This window comes from Strix uralensis, chromosome 32 (assembly GCF_047716275.1).
Source record: "Strix uralensis isolate ZFMK-TIS-50842 chromosome 32, bStrUra1, whole genome shotgun sequence".
Classification (NCBI taxonomy): Eukaryota; Metazoa; Chordata; class Aves; order Strigiformes; family Strigidae; genus Strix; species Strix uralensis.
Window position 1 is genome coordinate 2,739,798 of NC_134003.1, and position 20,044 is coordinate 2,759,841.

The following is a 20,044-nucleotide window of genomic DNA, read 5'->3' on the forward strand; positions in this document are numbered from 1 at the left end:
GCCCGTGGCCCCCCGGCGAGGCCGAGGCCGGGCCTTGTGCCGCAGCGGGAGGTTGGGCTGTGCCGGGCGCTGGCGGCACCGGCTGCGGCAAAGCGTGGCCGGGCAGCGCTGCAGAGCGGTACCGCACCGGGGGGGCTGCCGGGCTGGGGGGGCACTGCTGGCGCTGGGGGACACTGCCGGTGCTGGGGATACTGGTGGGGCTGGGGGACACTGCTGGGGGGCACCAGTGGGGCTGGGGGATACTGCTGGGGGGCACCAGTGGGGCTTGGAGACACTGCTGGGGGGCACTGCCGGGGCTGGGGGACACTGCTGGGGCTGGGGGACACTGCTGGGGGGCACCAGTGGGGCTGGGGGACACTGCTGGGGGGCACTGCCAGCGCTGGGGGCACTGCTGGGGCTGGGGGACACCGGTGGTGCTTGGGGACGCTGCTGGGGGACACTGGTGTGGCTTGGGGACACTGCTGGGGGGCACTTCTGGGGCTGGGGGACACTGCTGGGGCTGGGGGACACTGCTGGGGTTTGGGGACACTGTGGGGGGGCACTGCCAGGGATGAGAGACACTGTTGGGGGACACTGTCGGGGCTGGGGGACACTGGGGGGCCACTGCTGGAGCTGGGGCCACTGCTGGGGGGTCCTGCTGCTGCTGGGGGGGCACAGTCAGGGGACACCGCTGGGTGGGGACACCAGTGGGACTGGGGACAGTGGCATGGGGGCACCCCCGCTGCCTGGGACCACTGCTGGGGACGGGGGGGGGGGGGGGGGGGCGCAGGGTGGAGGACACTGCCCCAGGGCACGGCTGGGGACACAGGGACAGCACCCAGGGGACAGCCAGGCCCTCTCCCCGTCCCCTCCCACCCCCCCCCAAAGCTCAGCTGGATAAAAACACCCCGCAGGGGGGCCCTGGGGGGTCAGACATGAGGATGGGGAGCAGCCCCCCCCCCCCCCCCACTGTCCCTTTCTCGGTGACACGAGGGATTTTCAAACCCCCCGCAGGGTTATTCCCAGGGCGAGGAGGAGGAGGAGGAGGAAGGACACGGCCGGGGTGATGGTGGGGGACACGGGTGACTGGCCTCATCCCGCTGGGTGCTGAAGGGTCCTGGGGGTGACCTGGGCAGGGAGGGGTGGGGGGGGGACCTCAGCGGTGGGCTCCTTGACCTGGGTCCCACCCCGCCCCCCCCAGGCTGAGACCTGACAAAACTCAGGACACGCGCCGGCAGAATCGGGGGCAAACCCCCAAAAATGCCGAACGTCCCCACGTCCTGCTGCGGGGACGAGCCCGAGCGCGTCCCCGGGCTCCGGCCACCATGAACGTCACCGGGCTGGCGGGGAACCGGAGCTGCGCGGGCGCCGGCGAGGAGCCCGTCCCGCTGCCCACCTTCTCCACCGCCGCCAAGGTGCGGGTGGGAGTCACCTGCCTCCTCTTCCTCTCCTCGGCTTGTTGCAACGGGGCCGTGCTCTGGTCGGTGGCCCGGGCGCGACGGCCACCCCGCGTCCGCGTCCTGATGGCCAACCTGGCGGCGGCCGATCTGCTGGTGACGGTGGTGGTGATGCCGTTGGACGCCGCTTGGAACGTCACCGTGCAGTGGTACGGGGGGGAGGCGGCGTGCCGGGGGCTTATGTTCCTTAAATTAGCCGCCATGTACGCCTCGGCCTTCGTCACCGTCGTCATCGCCGTCGACCGGCACGCCGCCATCGTCAACCCTTTGGCGGTGGCTCGCGCCGAGCGGCGCAACAAGGCCATGCTGGGCGCGGCGTGGGCGCTCAGCGCCGTGCTGGCTCTGCCCCAGGTGGGTGAGAAAAGCGCCGGGGAGGCCTCAGCGGGGATGAAGATGAGGAGGAGGAAGGGCGGGCGGGCGCTGACAGCCCCCGCGGGGGCCCCCTCGCAGGCGTTCGTCTTCCGCACGGTGAGGCGGCGGCGGCCGCGGCGCTTCGTGCAGTGCGCGACGGTGGGCAGTTTCGGGGCGCACTGGCAGGAGACGCTCTACAACATGTTCACCTTCGCCTTCCTCTTCCTCCTGCCGCTCCTGGTGATGCTGCTCTGCTACGGCCGCATCCTCGCCGCCATCTCGGGCAGGACCGGGGACGCCCGCGGTGAGCACGCGCCGGCGCCGCTCCCCGACCCTTCCTCCGTCACCGTTCTCCTTCTTCACCTCCCGCCGCTCCGTTTGGGGTCCGGCGCCCCCGCTCGGGTCCCCTCTCCCCAGCTCGTTAACGCAGCGCTCTTAATTAACCGCCGGGCGACGCGTTCTTCCTCTCCCGCCGCTACCTCCGGCTCCGTTTCCGCCCCGCAGTCGCCTCCCGGGAGATCCAGCTCCGCCGCTCCTGCGACAACATCCCCCGGGCCAGGATGCGGACGCTCAAGATGTCCATCGTCATCGTCCTCACCTTCATCGTCTGCTGGACGCCCTACTACCTCCTGGGCCTCTGGTACTGGTTCTCCCCCGAGATGCTGACGCGGGAGACGGTGCCGCCGTCTCTCAGCCACATCCTCTTCCTCTTCGGCCTCTTCAACACCTGCCTGGACCCGCTCGTCTACGGGCTCTTCACGGTGCATTTCCGCAGGGAAATGTGGCGCGTTTGCCGCCGCCGCAGCCGCCGCCGCGAGGAAGCCGCCGCCCGCGCCGGCTCCTGTCGCGTCTCCGCCGCGGCCGGGAGAACCGGGAGCAGCCTGGGGGGATCCCCAAAACAGGAGCTGGAGGTGACGGCGGGACGGAGCTGTGAGCCGTGCCGGGGGAGGCCGGCGGAGAGCTCCATGTGACGGGGAGGCCGGCAGAGCGCGGGGAAACCCCCCCGAAGTGGGGTGGGGGTGCCCCCACAAAGCCGCTCAGCAATAAACTCCCCGTTATTTTCGCAGCAGGAGCCTGTCTCTGCGCCACGGGATGGTTTCACCGGCACGTTTCCGCGCCGGGCAGGGTCTAACGGCACCGGCGATAAGCCAGAAGCAAAGCGCCCCGTGTCGGGGAAAACCTGCGTCAAAAATCCCTTTAAAAAACACCACGAGGGCTCCTTAGGGGGAAAAAAAAAAAAAAAAAACATATTTGAATTTAAAATGAGCCCCTTCACCCGCGCTGGGGAGAACTCAACGCTACCGGAGCCGAGCTACGCCGCGAGCCCGCCGACCCGCACGGTGGAACAAACCCGTCGCTTCCAAACACTATTTTAAGGAAAAAGCGCTTTTTCAACGGGTCCTGCCAGCCCCGAGATCCAGAGCCGTGGCGGTGACATCGACTGGTTTTAAATCTAGAAATAGCAGAGGCAGGAAAGGAACCGGGGCTCGGTGACAGCTCCTCAGAATGTTTAATTAAGGACAAATAACGAGAGGACAATTTTGCACAAAATCAGTTATTTAAAAGGCCGAGTTCACTCGCAACCGTAAAGCCAACAGAAGAAACCCCTCGGGTGATTTAAGGAACCTTTGCCTGGGGTACAGAAAACTTCTCTCCAAAAGAAGAGCAGCCAGGTCACTCGCAGGTGTAACAAAACGCTTAAAAACGTCGCGGTTTGGGGCGTAACCAGGCCCAGGGGCCGCATCTGCCGCGACCACCAGAGACAGCGACCCCCCGAAACCTCAGGTTTTGCTTCTTCAACTCGAGTTTTCTCGTTTAAAAACAATAAAATCTTGTAAGAAGCCGATGAACTGGTTTTTTTACTCCTCCAAATGCCCCGTTCCCAACATACAAACCCCGCCCCGCCCCCCTTTTCCCTCCCAGTTCCCCCAGTTTGGACTTGGAACGCACGGGTGGAAATGAGGATCCATCATCGGCGTCTCCTGTCCGGACTCCTGCTCCGTCGGCGCCCGCCCCTGGAAGAGAGAGTGAATCGGGTGGTTTATTGGTATTTCTACCAATGTGGTGATGTCACTCTTCTACGGAGTGATGTCATCAGGGGATAAGTGATGTCATCGCCCTGGGTACACGGTCACCTCTACGCTGGGAGAGCTACAGGAGCGAGGGATGGACTGTTGGGGGGACACACGAGGAGTTACAGAGCTCCGGCCAACAGCTCAACGTCCAAGTGGAAACCAGTAACAACCAGCGTCCCGTACTGGGACCGTAACACCCTTCGTAGGACGGAGAGGGGGGACGGGGCGTGCCCTCAGCAGGGCTGCGGGTGACACCCAGCAGAAAACATCGAGACGGTCTTCAAAGGTCCCTCCCAACCCAAAGCCTTCCAGATTCACCCCAGTTTTCTCGGCTCGGGCTCACAGCGCGGCTCTTACCGTCTCTTCCCTTTCGGGGGGCCCCTCACGAAGCACCAGTCCACGCTGATGGGCTGCCCCATCAGCTCCTGCCCGTTCAGCCCCTCCATGGCCGCCTGCGCCTCTTTATAGGTTTCGTACTCGACCAGAGTGTAACCCTGCGGGGCGGGAGGGAGAGAGCGTGAGCCGCGGCAGAGGGGGAGCCCCGGGGAGCGGCCGGATACAGGAATAATCCTCCCGGCCTCCGCGGCAGCGCGAGCGGGCGTCGCGTCCAGCCGCCGTTCAAACACCCCGCGAGCCAAAACGGAGGTCGAGGGGCGAGCGCAGGCGGCGCTGAGCACCCCCTCCTACCTTCAGGTAGCCCGTGCGTCTGTCGAGGTTGAGGTGGATGTTTTTTATCTCGCCGTACTCGGCGAATTTGTCGTGGATGTCTTCTTCTGTCGCCTCCTCGTGAACCCCCGTGACGAAGAGAATCCAGCCCTCCACCGCTGCGGCGTGGAAGGGGTAAGAGTTACCAGAGACCTGCGCTCTTGGCGTAGCCCAAAATAAACCCTGGCAAGGCGGGGGAAGGCTCCGTCCCAGCGAGGTCTGAACCCCGATACGGAGCCAAAGACCCCGCGTTCCCCCGCCGTCTCCCCTCCCTCCAGTGAAGCGCCCGCGGGGAGGGCTGGGAAGGTGCCCCCGGGGATACTCACACCTCTGCGGGCCCGGCTCATCCCCGTCCTGCTCCACGCTGTCGTAGTCCTCACGCACGCGGGCCCGCGAGCCCTCCTCTGGGCACGGGGAAAGAGAAATGGGCAACCGGTAGCATCACTCAGGAGGACAACAGGGCCCAGACAACCACAAACCCATTTAAAACGCCCCCAAAGCACGACGACAGCAGGGGGGTGACACCAAACCGCTCTCCGAGTGGCTCTGGGGGAAGCGTTTCACCCAAACAGGGAAACTGAGGCTCGGAGGGGTGGGGGACACCCCAGACCCCGGCGTGGCTGAGCGCGTCGGGTGCTCCTCACCTGAGCCGAAGCCTCGGCCTTTCCGCTTCTTGGCTTTCTCCTTCAGCTTGTGGATGCTCTCTGAGGGAGAGAGGGGAGAGGGTCAGAACCGAGGAGGGGACCCAGACCACGGCCCCGGGTCAGACAGGGCCCCCCGAGGCCAGGGACAGTCCCCCCGGGCCGGACTTGGCACCGAGACTTGCGGGGAGGTGAGAGAATCGGACCGGGACTGGCTGGGGGGGACCCCAAAGGGAAGGAGACCGGGCCCGAAGTGGGGATGAACCCGAGATGAACCGGCCTCCAACAGGGACTGCGAAGGGGGAACGACACAGGGCCGGGGGTGACAGGTCCCGGAGTGACAGGGACGCGGCTGGGAGCTGGGCCCCAAGCGGGAGGAGGCGGGACCCCCCGGGCCGGCCCGAGGCGAGGAGGCGCTGGGCCGGAACCGGGACAGGCCGGTCGGTGGGGCCGGACCGTTAGCGGACAGCCCCAGCACCGCCCTCACCGTCGCCATCCTCGTCCATGGCGAAGTCCTCGCCTCCCGCCTCATGTAGATCCAGCACGTCCGCCATCTTGCCGCTCCCGCTGCCGCCGGTGCCGCGGTGCACGCCGGGAGGCGCGCCGGAAGTACGGCCGCGCCGCGCGCCGCCATCTTGGGGAGGGTGTACGGCGGAAACGCCCGCGCCGCCATCTTGGGGAGGGTGTACGGCGGAAACGCCCGCGCCGCCATCTTGGGGAGGGTGTGCGGCGGAAACGCCCACGCCGCCATCTTGGGGAGGTCAACGCGTCTCGTCCCGCCCGCACTGCCATGCTGGGAAGGGAGGGAGCGCCTCTCTCCGCAAACTGGGGCCATACTGGGGACCACTGTCACCCACCGGGGGTGACACCAGTCTGGCTGCTCCCGCAGTGCGAGTCCCTGCGCAGGGACCATTCAAAGGAGAGGTCAGAGGCACAATCTGCCCCAAAAGATGAGAGAAGCCACCACAGCTACCCCAAAATCTATTGCTTTATTGTATAAAATCGTACATACAAACGGCAACGTCGCGGTGTGATTTATCCTTTCAGCTTGGCATTAGCCTGAATAAGGAGAACAACCCATTCGGATGCTGAGAAAAACCTGGATTTGTTCACTTTATCCCCTTCCAAGCGGATGCGGAGACTCAAAACGGGCGCCCAAATCGCCAAAAACACAACTCACAGAACATCAGGTTTTCCTTTTCCCTTCCGCCAGGATGGACGGAAACACCATAAATCTCCCCGATTCGTTTGCGAAGCGGCTGCCAACAGCAACGAGGCCTCTGAAACAGCTCATGTGCGACCCGGCGCTGCAGGACAGCTTTAAAATCCCGACGCGTAAAACCCTTGGAAACGCCACAAAGAGCGCGGAGGCGGGAGGTGACGAGGGAGGGGCTGCGAGGTTTCTCGGGAGTTCCCTGATTTCTGAGGTCAGGCCGTCGGGTAAATCACCGTTTCACGCGACAGAACGCTCCAGGCTGGTGTGGAAGTGCTGGTGGAGAGCTGTTAGACTAGAGCAAGGGGTTAAACCCAAAGGCAAGGTCTAGATATTGCCCGGAAAGAAAAAAAAAAACAAACAAAACTAAACTCCACACCATTTACAATCACATTTATAAACGTGTTAACCATTAATACTGTTGTGTAAAGAGACTGCGTATAAAAAAATATATAAAAAAACCCAAATAGGCTTGTTAGGATGAGAATACAAAACTAGAATACCTACAGATAATGCAATTTTTAAAATTTCCATCTCAAAGCAAAGACTATTGCTCGAACATCCACCCGCCTCCGCGGCCAAACGGACGGTGCGAGAGGCTGGTGCCGAGGAAGGAGAGGGGCGAGGGGTGGCTGTCGGTGGAGAGAGCCGAGTCCCGAAGGTTTTGTAACCTCGACCCCGGGGAAAAGAACCAGAGAAAGCTCAAAGCTGCGCGGAAAGAAGAAATTTGTCTGCAATTTATATTCCTGCTGGCTCTTCCGGGCGACGTTTTGGAAAAGTTTGGGAATTACCTTCAACAAGTCGCTATTTTCTTGACTGAACTTGAGCTGTAGGAACACTTTAATATCAGAAAAGGCATTTTTTTAAACTCTAATCCTCTAGATTTAGCCCTGATAGGTACACAAATAGGGAACTATTTATTTAAAAAAAAAAACAAAACATAGTGCATATTGAGATTTTTGTTTCAGCAATGCTTCGTTCCAAGGGAGGGAAGAAGCTCCACTGGCTCCCGCCGCCCCCCTCTCCTCGCTCGAGGCTACGCCGCGGAAATATTCCAGGCCGGGGTGGGGGGAGGAAAAAAAAAAAAAAAATCGCAGCCCACCCCTTCATTCTGCCCAGCCCTTCCTCCCGTGCCAGGTTTTCCCCGAGGAACGGTGAGCTCTGCGGGATCTGCTGCCCCGAAGGCCTACTCAGCCCTCCGCTCTACCGGAAATCCCAAGAATTGTCCCCAATAACTGCTTTGGGGGGGGACGGGGACAGCTGCGGAGGGAGCTGGGTGGTGTAAATCAGGCACAGCCAAGGGTCAGACGCCTTTATCTGGCTGAGAGAAGTGAAGCAGAGTTGAGGCCAAATCCTAGTCTGAGCTTTGGCTGGTTGGGGCTGGATCTGCGCTCTGGTTCAGAGGATTAAACACAGGTCTGGTTAACCAAGCCTTAAACACAGGTCTGGTTAACCAAGCCTTAAACAAGTCTGGTTAACCAAGCCTTAAATACAGGTCTGATTAACCAAGCCTTAAACAGGTCTGGTTAACCAAGCCTTAAACACAGGTCTGATTAACCAAGCCTTAAACAGGTCTGGTTAACAAAGCCCTGAACAGGTCTGGTTAACAAAGACTTAAACAGGTCTGGTTAACAAAGACTTAAACAGGTCTGGTTATCCAAGCCTTAAGATGTGATTAACCAAGCCTTAAACACAGATCTGATTAACCAAGCCTTAAACAGGTCTAGTTAACCAAGCCTTAAACACAGGTCTAGTTAACCAAGCCTTAAACAGGTCTAGTTAACCAAACCTTAAACAGGTCTAGTTAACCAAGCCTTAAACACAGGTCTGATTAACCAAGCCTTAAACAGGTCTGGTTAACCAAGCCTTAAACAGGTCTGGTTAACAAAGACTTAAACAGGTCTGGTTATCCAAGCCTTAAGATGTGATTAACCAAGCCTTAAACACAGATCTGATTAACCAAGCCTTAAACACAGGTCTAGTTAACCAAGCCTTAAACACAGGTCTAGTTAACCAAGCCTTAAACAGGTCTAATTAACCAAGCCTTAAACACAGGTCTAGTTAACCAAGCCTTAAACAGGTCTAATTAACCAAGCCTTAAACAGGTCTGGTTAACCAAGCCTTAAACACAGATCTGATTAACCAAGCCTTAAACAGGTCTGGTTAACAAAGCCCCAAACAGGTCTGGTTAACCAAGCCTTAAACACAGATGTGATTAACCGAGCCTTAAACACAGGCCTAGTTAACCAAGCCTTAAACAGAGGTCTAGTTAACCAAGCCTTAAACACAGGTCTAGTTAACCAAGCCTTAAACAGGTCTAGTTAAAACTGACTTGTATTTGCAAGGCTCTTCAGGGAGAAGCTGAGCAGTTCCCCCCTCACTGCCAGCGAGCTCTCAGACTCTGGCAAGGCTTTTTAAACCTCCCTTGGAAAGGCCAAGTCTGACATTTGGTTTGGAAGCTGCTCCGGAGAGAACAGCACGTCCATCTCCCATTTCATGCAAGATTTTCAAAGATTCACATCTCCCCAGCTTGGCTGGGGAAGTCAAAAAGCTTTAACGCTCCGTTTCCAGCAAAATAAACCGGCCACTTCATCCCCCCCGCCCCCCGCATCGATCGCTGGTGCTTGGGACAGCACTTCAGCATCTCCGCCCTGCCAGACCGGGCTAAACTCTGTAAAAACCCAAAAAGGAGCAGAGCAGGAGGCTCCGTCTGGTGCAGCCTAATCGAACTGCCAAGTCCAACCCCGGAGGTACCGCAGGGCTCGGAGTTTGTTATTATTTAGAGAATGAAGAGCGTCCTACCCACGAGCCAGAGCAGGGACAGGTCACAGCCACCGGACAGTTGGAGGGGTAACTGCGAATCCTGCCTGAGCCTGGAACTGGAATGCTGTAGACTGACCCCTAAACTTAAGTCTGGCCAAAAAAAAAAAAAATCCCAGTTTTAAATCCTTTTTACGTGCTTGGGAGTATCCCCCCGCGCAGCTTGCATCGTAGTGTTAAAGAGAAGGCGTCGGCTGTTTTGTTGGGTTTTCTAATTAGTGTGCTTATCAAGAGGGAGCTTTGATAGACCCCCCTCAACTACAGAAGCAGAAGGAGAGACAAAAAAAAAAAAAAAGCAGCTCTGCATGACATGCATCAGCTCCAAAGAACAGAAGCTTTCCGGAAGAAGTGCTACGTTTCATGGAAAACTGCCGACTCTACAGCACCAACGTAGAGCGGAGGTCTTCAGCGTTAATACTGAAAAGCTGCATTTTTAACGCCGTCTTTAAAAAAAAAAACAGAAGGAATTCTCTAGCGGATAGGAGGCTGAGGAGTAGGTCTAGAAGCAAGTATTAAAAGGTTTAAAAATCTGTACAGGAGCTTTTTCTTAAAACAAAAAAACAATTCTTTAAAATGTGCAAATGGGCCACGATTCTGGAAGAGGCATGACATGCTTTACGTGAGCCGGATCCCGTTGGGAGGTGTTAGTAGGCCTGGGGGGGGGGAAGGACTTGCCGCCGGTCTAGCAGTTGGAGGAGTGGATGCTCCCCAGCTGGCCGGCCGCCAGCATCAGGATGTCTTTCTTCTCCTTATGGAAACGCAGCTCCTTCCCGGCCAGGCGGGCTTCGTCCAGCTCTCTCTCGGTGGAAGCCAGCTCTCTGGAAAGGGCCCCGGGGCTGTTCTGCTCCCTGTTCACCCAGTCCATGGCCATCTGGTTCCTTATGTCGTCGTCCAGAGCGCGGTGGGAGTAGTGAGCCAGGACCTCCTGGTGGGAAGGGACAGAGGAAAAATAAGTGGCTACGTGGGACGCGTGGCACTGCGCGGCGCCCGGCTGCCCGGCCAGCCGAGAAGGTTGTTGCGACCCCAAAACCCCCGGGGGACACCCGGACTCACCTGCCGCGAGCACTGTCGCTCCCGCATGGCTTTGAGGCTGCCGTTCCAGTGCAGCAGCTGGAAGACGGTCATCAGCTCCTGCAACGGCAAGAGGCGGGTCAGGCCGCGAGCGAAGGTGGGGACGAGGACTCAGCCCCACGAGGAGCCCCAGCGAGAAGCCGAGAAGGACTTTGCAGCATCACCACCAGTCCTTCGCGATGGCCAGGGATCACAGCGAACGCTTGCAGCCTCAGAGGCCACAAACAAAAAACTTCCAGCGTTAATGAGTTTGGATTTATCAAAAAGACAAGAAAAGCACAGCAGCAGGGCGGGGGGGGGGGCGGAAGGAGCCAGGATGCGAGGGCAAAGCCCGGCTTATCCCGCCAGACAATCGTCCCCCGCCCAGTGCGACAGAGGAGACGGAGACACTGGTGCTCCCTCTGCCCCGGGGATTTCAGGAGCCTGCAGGCAGGACTCTCACCTCGCAGCCTCCGAGCTAAACCACCGCCCGGAGCGGGCGACACCCCGACGTTTTCCAAGCAAACATGCCTCTCTCAAGGCCACACAAATTTTCCTTTGCAAACTTGCAGCCACTACTTAGGCTTCCCAAACACAAACCCAGCCTAAGGAATATACATAACAGAGTCACCCTGTGTAAACAGGCCCATTAATATAAACACTTCTGTCTTCCGCCTGCAGAGTATTTCCATTCAAGGGAAACGAGCCAGGCAAGAAGTCAGCTCCGGGAAAAGGTTGCCTACAGCAAAGAACCCCAAATCCAGCCACGCTACAGACTGAAGGCGCCTACTTTGAGAGGCATCCAAACCCTGCTTCACTGTCTGGAGCAGAGTTACGATCTAGTTTCTCCTCTTCTAAAAACCCAGTTCCAGTTGGTGCACCGAGAGTCAACTCGTCTGCACAAGAATCCTTCCGAGTTCTTTCGGAAGCTTCACTTGAAACGAAAAGGACTCGCTCACCTCCGAGCACCGTCGTAACGGCGTCGCTGTACGTGCGGGGACAGACGTCCCGCCTGGCAAGGAGCGTGCTCAGAGGTTATCAAGTCACACGCAGAATTCCGAGTTTTCCCCCAGCAGTCTGTACTTTTCTGTACTTTGCAGGTAAATAAGACTGCTCCGCTCCTAGGAGCGGTTTCCTCCGCAAGGCTGGAACAAAGCCCAGCTCAGTTCTCAGTCATCTGTTCGGCACGGACTCCTTCTGCTCCATTAACCAGAACCGATAAGTGTTACAGCAGCTTCCCTCAGCAGTTTGTACTTTTCATTTCACAGATGTTTTGTCGTAACGAGAGACAGACTGAGCATATTTCAGTAGGATAGCAAGACTGCTCAGATAACACTGTGGTTTGAGGGCATGTAACGACAGTAATCAGACTCCTAATTCCACAGTCAAAATGTCTTTGGATGAAAGATCTTCGCCAGCTTTCCTGAGGGAAGCGAGACCTCTCCCATTTTACAGGGAAAGGATAAAAACCACAAATGAAACGCCTCGCTTCACGCCATGAGTTCAGGTACCTGGAGTCTCTGGACCTCCAGCACCAGTTAACGAAATCCTGCGTCACCGACGCCGCCGGACCAGAAGAGTGCACAACCCTTTCCCGTCACTGAGCCATGCAAATAGCAGAGAGCGTTTACAATTCCAACTATTTCGCTGCTAGACCAGCACCCGCAAGTGCCACAAATCCCAAGTTGTGTTCCAAGAGGAAAGCCCCGCTCTTATTTTGAATATAAACCACTACAGACGTAGCTGAAAGATCAAACCACCCGCCCCTTGAACCGTGTCATTAAGTGATGAGCAGTACCTGGAACTCCAGCATTGATTTTCCCTTGTTGGATTCCAGCATGAAGCGAAAAGCCCCGATCCCGGTGTTGGGATTATCAGCTTCCTCTCGATTGCCCTGCAAGAGACATTTCACACAGGAGCTGCAATTCCCGACCGCGTGCGCTTCACCTGGAACCCGCCACTCGTGCTACATCATCTCCACTTCAGCAATTCCAGGTCAGATTAAGGAGGATGCCTTAGGCCGGCAGACCTGCTCATTGGTCTAATTCAGCCTCCAGCACTTGCGTTGTTCACTACGGCTCTGACGGAGTAACAAAGCCCCCTCTGCTTTTGACAAAGCCACTTGAAACGGGATTTTTTTCTGCAGCCCGTTATGGCGTTTTTTCTTACAATACTCCGGGTACCGTCAAGCGCCGTGTGACTGCACAGCAAGAACTCCCTCCAGGATAAGGTATAATTAGAGCAGTAAAAGAAGAATGCAAAGCTCCCGCCGCTAGAAATAAAGTTTCTGGAAAACATTTGGTTTAAAGAAAGCTAGCTAACGTGACGATCCGGTCACAGAAGGGCCACGTGAATCAACATCTTATTATCCTGCCCAGCCCGCTCCGAGGGCAGCACAATCAAAGTCGAGAAGTGTGAGACTGTGTGGGAGGGGAAGCAGGAGAATTAGAGCTACAGTTAAAAGTTTTAATGCTCAAAAGTCACTGAAAAAACCCTGCCATAAAGAGTTCCAGATGTAAAAAAAAAAACCTTCTTTTCCCATGATTTGAGCTTTTTCCCCCCTGTCCCCATCGCTCGCTGCCGTCTGGGCACTGAAGAGCCTTACGTTGAAAGATGCCAGGGCCTCCGAAACGCTCTTCTCAATGAACTCGTCCGTGATCCTCCGGGAGGGATGCTCATTAAACACCGAGTTCATTAGCGCAATCTTCGCCGCGCTCCTTCGGGCTTCAGCCTTGGTTGGACAGAACTGAGGAGAGACAAACGCTGTCAGGACAGAAAGACAGCGAAGACGACCGAGATCCCTTCGGCCCTGACACACGAAACGGGAATTAGGTGGCGGCGTTGTGTTGTAGTTTTGGAAAGTCGTGCTCTCAGACATCCTGAAATCATTAGGAGCTGGTTTGAAACCACAGCTATCCCAACCACGCTAAACACAAAAATTAGGCAGGCAGCTGAACTCAGCACATAGTATCTGCACCAGGAAATGCCACCCATCAGCTCGGCAACAAAATTAATTAGCTTAAAACCAAAACGTAACCAAATTACTCTTAGGCACAAGGACTGCTCGTCAGGATGGGCAGAGCGTGGGACGGCTGGAACTGTTTCTTTTGGATACGTTCTTCAAACCAGGACTAGAGAGTAACTGCCTAAAGCCACTACGGCAAAGGAATCCGAAACGCAGTCAGGACCCGTTGTGATTTTTGGACCTTAATCTTTCAGTGAGGTTATTTGGGTTGGACATTTTCCTTTTAAACAGAAAGAGGGGAGGAACTATCGATCCAATGTTACGATTCGATTTCTAGTCTTTTGGCACCTTGAGAAGAGGCTCTGGGTCAAATCCAGAGCCCTTGCAAGGAAATATTACTCTACCAGTTCGTCCGAGCTGCGTCCTGTCAGTTCACCCCACTGCTTAATCCTGGGAAGGAGCACAAAGTCTCAAAACCAGCCAACCCACCCGTTTTCTCTGATAGCACCTACCTGACCTCAGCTCTGCTAAGGTCCAGGTCAGTCACGTGTGGGGAATCCGGGACACACAGCAAAGTAAAATGTAGAGCCCGACCGCCCCGGATTGAAGTGGGAGGGGGGGTTTATAGGCAATTAGAAACATTTACTAGCCAGCCCGAAATTAAAGAGGGTTACAGTCAGACCCACGTCATTCTCATCCTTCAAATCAGCAGGAAAACGTTAACGCTGTGCCCGGCGCAGAGCGGATCTGAGCAGTAACTCCGGGGAGGGGGGAAAGCTCGGGGCACCCAAGTCAGAGCGCTCGGGAGAGCGAGCTCCGCCAGCCCCGCCAGCGTACCTGGAAACTGCCAAAGCAGCTCCCTCCCGGCAAGGTGACGTAGCAGACGTACGGGGGACTGTTGGAAGGGACCATCTCGTACACCACGAGGGCTCCGTTCTTCAGATCGGCCCCGCGCGACTGTTTCATCTGCCAGAATTCCTGGAGGGCCTCCACGACGTTCACTGAGGAGAGAGAAATAAAAATCGAGTTCAGACACAGAAAAACGAGAGGTGGAAAGCTGCTTCCGCCAGGAGCGGCCGCATCCAGCAACAGGACGGCATAAATGTCAGTGGATTCCCACCTGCCCAGGGAGCTCAGCCCCGTCTCGTGTTAGAAACCGCCCGCTTCAAGGGAAGCTGCAGACGCACGACGTCAAACAAATCACAGCAAGAGAGACGTGAGGAGAACCCCCGAGTTATAAAGCAAAGCTCCCTACAGAAAAGCTCTTCTCATCCCAGCAAACCAGGGAAAATTTTTCAGAAGAGGACTTGGAAAAGGCTGCAAGAGGGCTCAACCGGCTCGGCAGGTTTGCTCACCTGCCCCTCAATATTGACATTCTTACGCTCAAGATAAAAATAAAGCGGCTGACCTGCGCGTGCACCGTTGGGCCTGCAAAAACCACCTGCCCTCACGCTGAACGTCGCGTACCGAGCTCCAAACAACACGATGGAGACACAAGAAACGACCTGAGGCGGAAAGCTGCCTTCTGGCAGAACTCCCTGTCATTTGGGTGGGAGCGTTTAACTGTCACGTAGAGCGTGTGTAACAGCACGAGGAGGATGGAAACATCTCACTGGAGAATCTCGTTTGTGCCATTCGGCTTGGGAGGAACCACAGGATAAAACCAGGATTAGCTTTGTTACAGTAAGTGGGTTTTCCATCCCAGGTAGGAAACCAGAGCCTAAAACATTAGCCCTCGCTGATTCTGGTAATTAGAGTCTTTCCAGAAGTCGTTTTTAAGCAGGAACCTCTTCTGGAGCACCAAATCGGGGTTTGAGCACTCGCCCAGTTTTAACCACCCAGCAGCTTGTCCACACCACGCACAGGCAACCAACGCACGCAGCCCTCGGGGCAATCGGCTTGTAGCCCAAATCCGCGAGATTAAATTCTTATTTTAATATGTATGCAAGAACCAGGGGTGTTTACTGTACCAAAGAGCCAGCTGTCCTGTCTGTCTCTTAATTTCTGAACCCCCAGCACCACGAGGACTTCCTCCGAGCAGTTCTAAGTTTACCCACCCTTTATTTTGTCAAGGTTTGGGCAAGAAAAACAAACCTCGGAGCGTCTAACGCTCTAAGTCCCGTCGAATTTGCTCTAAGCTTCTTTCTGTGCTGAAGTTTGACAGGCAGCTGGAGGGAGAGCCTGCCCTCAGCTCCTCCGCAGCGCTCCTGCTCTGAGCCTTTCTAATCTCGGCGATCGCTTTGAAGCGAGGCGATCTGCAAAACAGATTACAGCGACTCCTCGCTCACGCAAGGCTGATAAAAGGACGCTACCCTACAGCTCACTTGCTCATTAAAACGAGAAAAGAAGCCCCAAAATCCCCACGCAAGCTCTCCCGGGGGGAGCTGCGCACGATCGGCAGAGCACCGAGCGAGGCGAGGCTGTTCTCAGCCTCCCGGGGTAAGATAGACAAGGGAGGTTAATCCGAGGCCACGCACGACGCCAAGCCCATCCCAAGCCACCTTGGCTTAGGTTTTCGGTTGCCCATCCAGCGCTGTAACTTTTTTGGCTTTTTAGGAAGTCGGCAAGCTTGAGCCTTTTAGTTTTTATTGCTTTCTGCAAGATGAAGCGAGGCGAGGAGTCGCTACCACAGTAGTTCCTCACTAAGCATTTCCCTCCTCTTTCAACCACAGGCTTTTCAGGGCATTTGTTCATAAAGCAGTCGCTCTGGATTATTTTCAAGTTTAATTTGTTGGGTTTTTGCGTTTTTTTTTTTGATGAAACATGCAAGACAGGGGCAATTTTCCACCGAAGACTTAACAAAAAAAACGTACAAACAATACAGGGTTCCCTGCCAGTTCTGCAGTGCACCAATACCCAGACAAGACTTCCCATCCAGCCAGGCAGATTCCCGGCCCAGGGACAGCGTCAGTCGTGCACATAATCCCCAACAGATTTGGGGAGACAATGCCCAATTCACTAACGGCTCCAGGGCCCGTTTGGCACGGGACAACCGAGACTTCGCAGCAGCGACCACACAAGAAACTGCAGAGAAAAGCTGAGCTACACCAGGCAACGCAAACTCTCACGGCACACAGAATTACGCTGAAAATTCGGAGAAATTATAGTTTAGTTTAATTTAGTGAAGTCTGAGAAGCTGGCGTTAAGAGCAGGTTAATGAGGAAACGCCATGCGACACGCGCACGGGCACGGAGTTGTGTTTTCAGCCCAAAACAAGGGTTCCTCTGTGCCAGACGTTGGCTGGGCACTTCGTTAGCGACTGGAGCAATAGGTCAGACAGCTGAGACGCATCCAAAAGAGGTTTTTATCCCCAGACTGGATTCAATGCTCCCAGCTGCCGCAGGCGGGATGGTTTTAGGAGACGAGAGAGTAAAATACCTAATTGCAACTCCCCAAATGCTTCAGAAAAATTTTATAGGACAGTCCTCGAGAAAGCAGGGACCTTCTGCACCCTGAAGGATTTTAATCCCGTACGAAGCACGAAAGACAACGCAGCACTCAGGCTGGGGAGAGGGCAGAGAGAAGAACAACCGGATGGCTGGAACGCAGGTAAAGACGCTGAAAAAATGATGTTATCTTTGCACCTTGCAGGAGGCTGCGTTTAACGGGAAACCCAACGTGTAAATAAAGGTATTTTAAACACCTGCAAGTAGAACAAGTCTCTCCACCAGCTCAAAACACTGGAGCTCTCACTATCGGCAGCAGTCGATGCCTTTTAGGCTGTTTGCTTGCATTTCTGAGCGCAGGAACTGGAAATGCTGGTCTGCTCGAACAACTCTGTCCCCCATCTGCGTGGGGGAGCCCCGCAGATTTACAGAGCACGGCTTAACCCCCCCCTCCCCGGGGCGGCTCCTGCCAGAGGCTCCCCCGTTCGATTTGCCGCTCCAGGCAAAGGCGAAGAGAAGCTGGGAGACACGAAGCAGAGCCTGCTCTGACCATCAGTCATATCTGTTTATTGCTTTGGAGCATAACCCCGTAGCCCGGCGTCGTGTACACGATAGCACATCTGACTTGCATATTAAATACAGAAGAGTAAGTGATTCCACATGGCGCTGAGCGGCTTCGGAGCCAGGCGAGCAGCGGTTCCCCCGCGCGCCGGTGGTGCCGGCTGCCAAGGACTCACCATTTGGAAGCCTCCGACCGCCTCCGCTGGACCTGCTGCCGTAGCCGGAAGAAGCCGGGAACTCAAAATAGTTGCAAAGTGTCTCCTTTTGGGTGGGGTGGAAGATTCTTTCCATCACAGGGCCAGTCAAATACGTGCTTTAACCTTTTTTCTTGCTTCTGTACTTTTTTTTTCTTTTTTTTAAATAAAAAGGAGAGTACAGGAAACCCAGATCTGAGCCTCCTCCAGGGGCTCTCGCACGACCGGGCGCCTCTGATGCAACACTTGGAGCCCCGCGGTGCCGGAGCGTGGTGGAGTACTTAACACCCCCACAGAGCTGATTTTTCCTCGGATTTTCATCGACAAGGTGCAGCCGTGCGGAGCACAGAACTGAGGGGGATCCCAGGAAACCTGCAGACACCCGGAACGGGCAAGGATTGCCCAGCGGAGCCCTCTTCGTGGCTGCCTTCGTTGAAAGAAATGAGTTTGTTTTTTTTTTTTATGGTCCTGACATCAAGTTGAAGTAAAGGAATTACACAGAGGACTAAATCGCACAAGAAGAATCCTCCTTCTTAAAAATATCTAAAAAACATTAAAATAAAATAAACAGCCTCCACTTTCTCTAACTTTATCACACGTTTACCTGTTACAGGTACAGCACAAGTAGGAAACTTCCTCAGCTTTAAGCCACTTGTCCGCCCAGCTCAGGTTCCTTCGTGGTCACCTACGTACTTGCCTACCCCTACCTTGTCTTCTCTAATTTACCAAAAGCAAAAACCCCACGTCAAATTTGGTATCTGGAAATGGTTGATACCATAAAAACAGGAGTTTGCATTTAAGAGGCTATAGAGCTTTCTAAGAAAAGGAGATCCATGAATGTTTCTCAAGCTTGACCCCTGAAACCACGAGTCTCCTCAGGGAAAAAGCCGACCCAGAGAAACCACGGACTCAGCGGTTTTATTTTACTCACTTTTACTTTACTGACTTTCTTGGTTTTGGCACGAGCAGCCCCAGATAGATCAGGGTGAAGCAGGGATTCTCCCTTCCTCCCCACGCTCACCTTTAACATCGCCCAAACCAAACGAGCTCCCTCTGCACGGCCGGGAGATCCCAAGCACGAGGGTTGAGAGAGCAGCAGACGCCCGCAAAGGCTCCGCAAAGGGCACAAAACGCTTGTTACTGACATTGAACCTAACGACAACAATAAAGGAAGCCTCCTCGGTCACCCTTACAGCCCATCACACGGGCAAACCACCAGCTGAAGTGGTTTATATATATATATAAAAATATATATTTATATATAGAGCCATGCGAGAGGGTCCCGACTCTCGTCTTTTCTCCAAGTCATAGATCTGCAGGGGAAAGGGCGCTCAAAGCTCGGTGGTGGGGAGGAAAGGGAAGCAGGGCCCTCACCCAACAAGGCTGCCAGGCAAATTCCAGGGAAGGAAGAAGGTCTTGGAGAGATCCACACCTTAAAGCTGGAGAAGATATACAAGGGGAAAGGTAGCACGGACCAAAGAAAATGGGTTATAACAGGGATCCCTGACAAGGGAGAATTAATGGGGAAAGAGGGTTGGGGCAGGGGAGTCCCAGGCACAAGACTGGAAGGAAAAGAGGGAGCTGACAGGGAAACACCCCGAGAAGATCCCAAACCCTGCAGTGATGGGATGGGACACGGGGGGGCCGAGCTACAGCACCGGGAGGGGAGGGAAAAGGGGCAAAGATGAGCCACAGCCCTGGGGGCAGAGACTGTGCGGGAGAGGCGAGATGATGATGCTCCCGTTCCCGGGGGGAGATGATGCTCCCGTTCCCGGGGAGATGATGCTCCCGTTCCCGGGGGAGATGATGCTCCCGTTCCCGGGGGAGATGATGCTCCCGTTCCCGGGGGAGATGATGCTCCCGTTCCCGGGGGAGGGGGCGATAAGGAATAAGATGGAGGGAGAAAGCGGCTCAAGCTGCAGAGGAGCCAGCCCTGGGCGAGGAGGGCGGGAAGGCGGCCCCTCGGGAGGGCTGACACCGGGGAAACGGGGCCAAGCACGGGAAAAGGGTCTCCCTCCGGATCCCTCGCCCTCAGTCCCCCCCCAGGCATCGGTCCCCAGGAGCCCCCACCCGCCCCGAGGCCCGCTCCGCCGCCCGTCCCCCCAGGTCCCCAGCTCACCGCGGCCGTAGCCCTGCGTGTGCTTGGCGAAGCTCCTCACCACCGCCTCCACCGCCTCCCGCAGCACGGCGGGCGGCCCGGCACCGGGCGGCGGCGGCGCGGCGGGGCCCTGCAGCCCCAGGGGGGGCGGCGGCGGCGGCAGCCCCAGCCCCAGCCCCAACCCCAGCCCGGCCGGGGGCGGAGCGGCGGGCAGCGGCGCCGCCACGGCGGCGGGCGGAGGGGCGGGAGGCGGGGGGGGCGCTGAGGCGGCGGCGGGGGCCCCGGTGACACCGGGCCGCAGGGAGCGCAGCGTCCCCACGCCGGGCTGCAGCCGCTGCGCCCGCACCGACTCCATCACCGCCGCCAGCCCGCTCCGAGGGAGAGCCCCGCCGCGGAGCCGCTGTCACTCACCGCCCGAGGGTCCAATGGGCGTGGAGATCACCGCAGGGAAGGGGCGGGACGACAGTAGGAGATGGCCAATGGTAGCACGGAGGAGACTTCGGAGGGACGGCGGTGGGAGGGAGGCGGTGAAAGCGGCAGCACGCCAAT

The 20,044-nt window shown here is 56.5% G+C and overlaps 3 protein-coding genes across 3 annotated transcripts; 1 reads left to right on the forward strand and 2 right to left on the reverse strand.

Moving 5' to 3' along the window:
* Positions 1-1,204: 1,204 nt before the first annotated feature.
* Positions 1,205-3,275, forward strand: LOC141936193 (gonadotropin-releasing hormone II receptor-like). Its single transcript, XM_074852989.1, has 4 exons — positions 1,205-1,787; positions 1,887-2,091; positions 2,292-2,698; positions 2,858-3,275. Exons 1-4 carry the CDS (start codon positions 1,305-1,307, stop codon positions 3,161-3,163), a joined length of 1,401 nt encoding a protein of 466 aa, XP_074709090.1. The 5' UTR covers positions 1,205-1,304; the 3' UTR covers positions 3,164-3,275.
* On the reverse strand, positions 3,275-5,794 carry RBM8A (RNA binding motif protein 8A). Its single transcript, XM_074853028.1, has 6 exons — positions 5,696-5,794; positions 5,212-5,271; positions 4,894-4,971; positions 4,550-4,686; positions 4,220-4,356; positions 3,275-3,802 (listed from the first exon to the last, which is right to left on the reverse strand). Exons 1-6 carry the CDS (start codon positions 5,760-5,762, stop codon positions 3,757-3,759), a joined length of 525 nt encoding a protein of 174 aa, XP_074709129.1. The 5' UTR covers positions 5,763-5,794; the 3' UTR covers positions 3,275-3,756.
* Positions 5,795-6,178: 384 nt separating this feature from the next.
* On the reverse strand, positions 6,179-19,896 carry LIX1L (limb and CNS expressed 1 like). The gene is made up of 6 exons (XM_074853010.1): positions 19,517-19,896; positions 14,094-14,257; positions 12,897-13,037; positions 12,090-12,185; positions 10,295-10,372; positions 6,179-10,166 (listed from the first exon to the last, which is right to left on the reverse strand). The coding sequence occupies exons 1-6, from the start codon at positions 19,848-19,850 to the stop codon at positions 9,924-9,926; spliced, it is 1,056 nt and encodes a 351-aa protein (XP_074709111.1). The 5' UTR covers positions 19,851-19,896; the 3' UTR covers positions 6,179-9,923.
* Positions 19,897-20,044: the final 148 nt, after the last annotated feature.

Bases quoted from the DNA above. Each gene is read 5' to 3' on its own strand.
- RBM8A (XM_074853028.1), bottom strand. From the start codon at position 5,762: ATGGCGGACGTGCTGGATCTACATGAGGCGGGAGGCGAGGACTTCGCC. The intron at 5,272-5,695 runs GTGAGGGCGGTG...TCTCTCCCTCAG, and splicing joins CATGGACGAGGATGGCGACG to AGAGCATCCACAAGCTGAAG. The intron at 4,357-4,549 runs GTAGGAGGGGGT...CCCGCCCCGCAG, and splicing joins GACGCACGGGCTACCTGAAG to GGTTACACTCTGGTCGAGTA.
- LOC141936193 (XM_074852989.1), top strand. From the start codon at position 1,305: ATGAACGTCACCGGGCTGGCGGGGAACCGGAGCTGCGCGGGCGCCGGC. The intron at 1,788-1,886 runs GTGGGTGAGAAA...GCCCCCTCGCAG, and splicing joins CCGTGCTGGCTCTGCCCCAG to GCGTTCGTCTTCCGCACGGT. The intron at 2,092-2,291 runs GTGAGCACGCGC...TCCGCCCCGCAG, and splicing joins CAGGACCGGGGACGCCCGCG to TCGCCTCCCGGGAGATCCAG.
- LIX1L (XM_074853010.1), bottom strand. From the start codon at position 19,850: ATGGAGTCGGTGCGGGCGCAGCGGCTGCAGCCCGGCGTGGGGACGCTG. The intron at 14,258-19,516 runs GTGAGCTGGGGA...CTCTCTCCTCAG, and splicing joins CACGCAGGGCTACGGCCGCG to TGAACGTCGTGGAGGCCCTC. The intron at 10,167-10,294 runs GTGAGTCCGGGT...CCTTCCCACCAG, and splicing joins AGCGACAGTGCTCGCGGCAG to GAGGTCCTGGCTCACTACTC.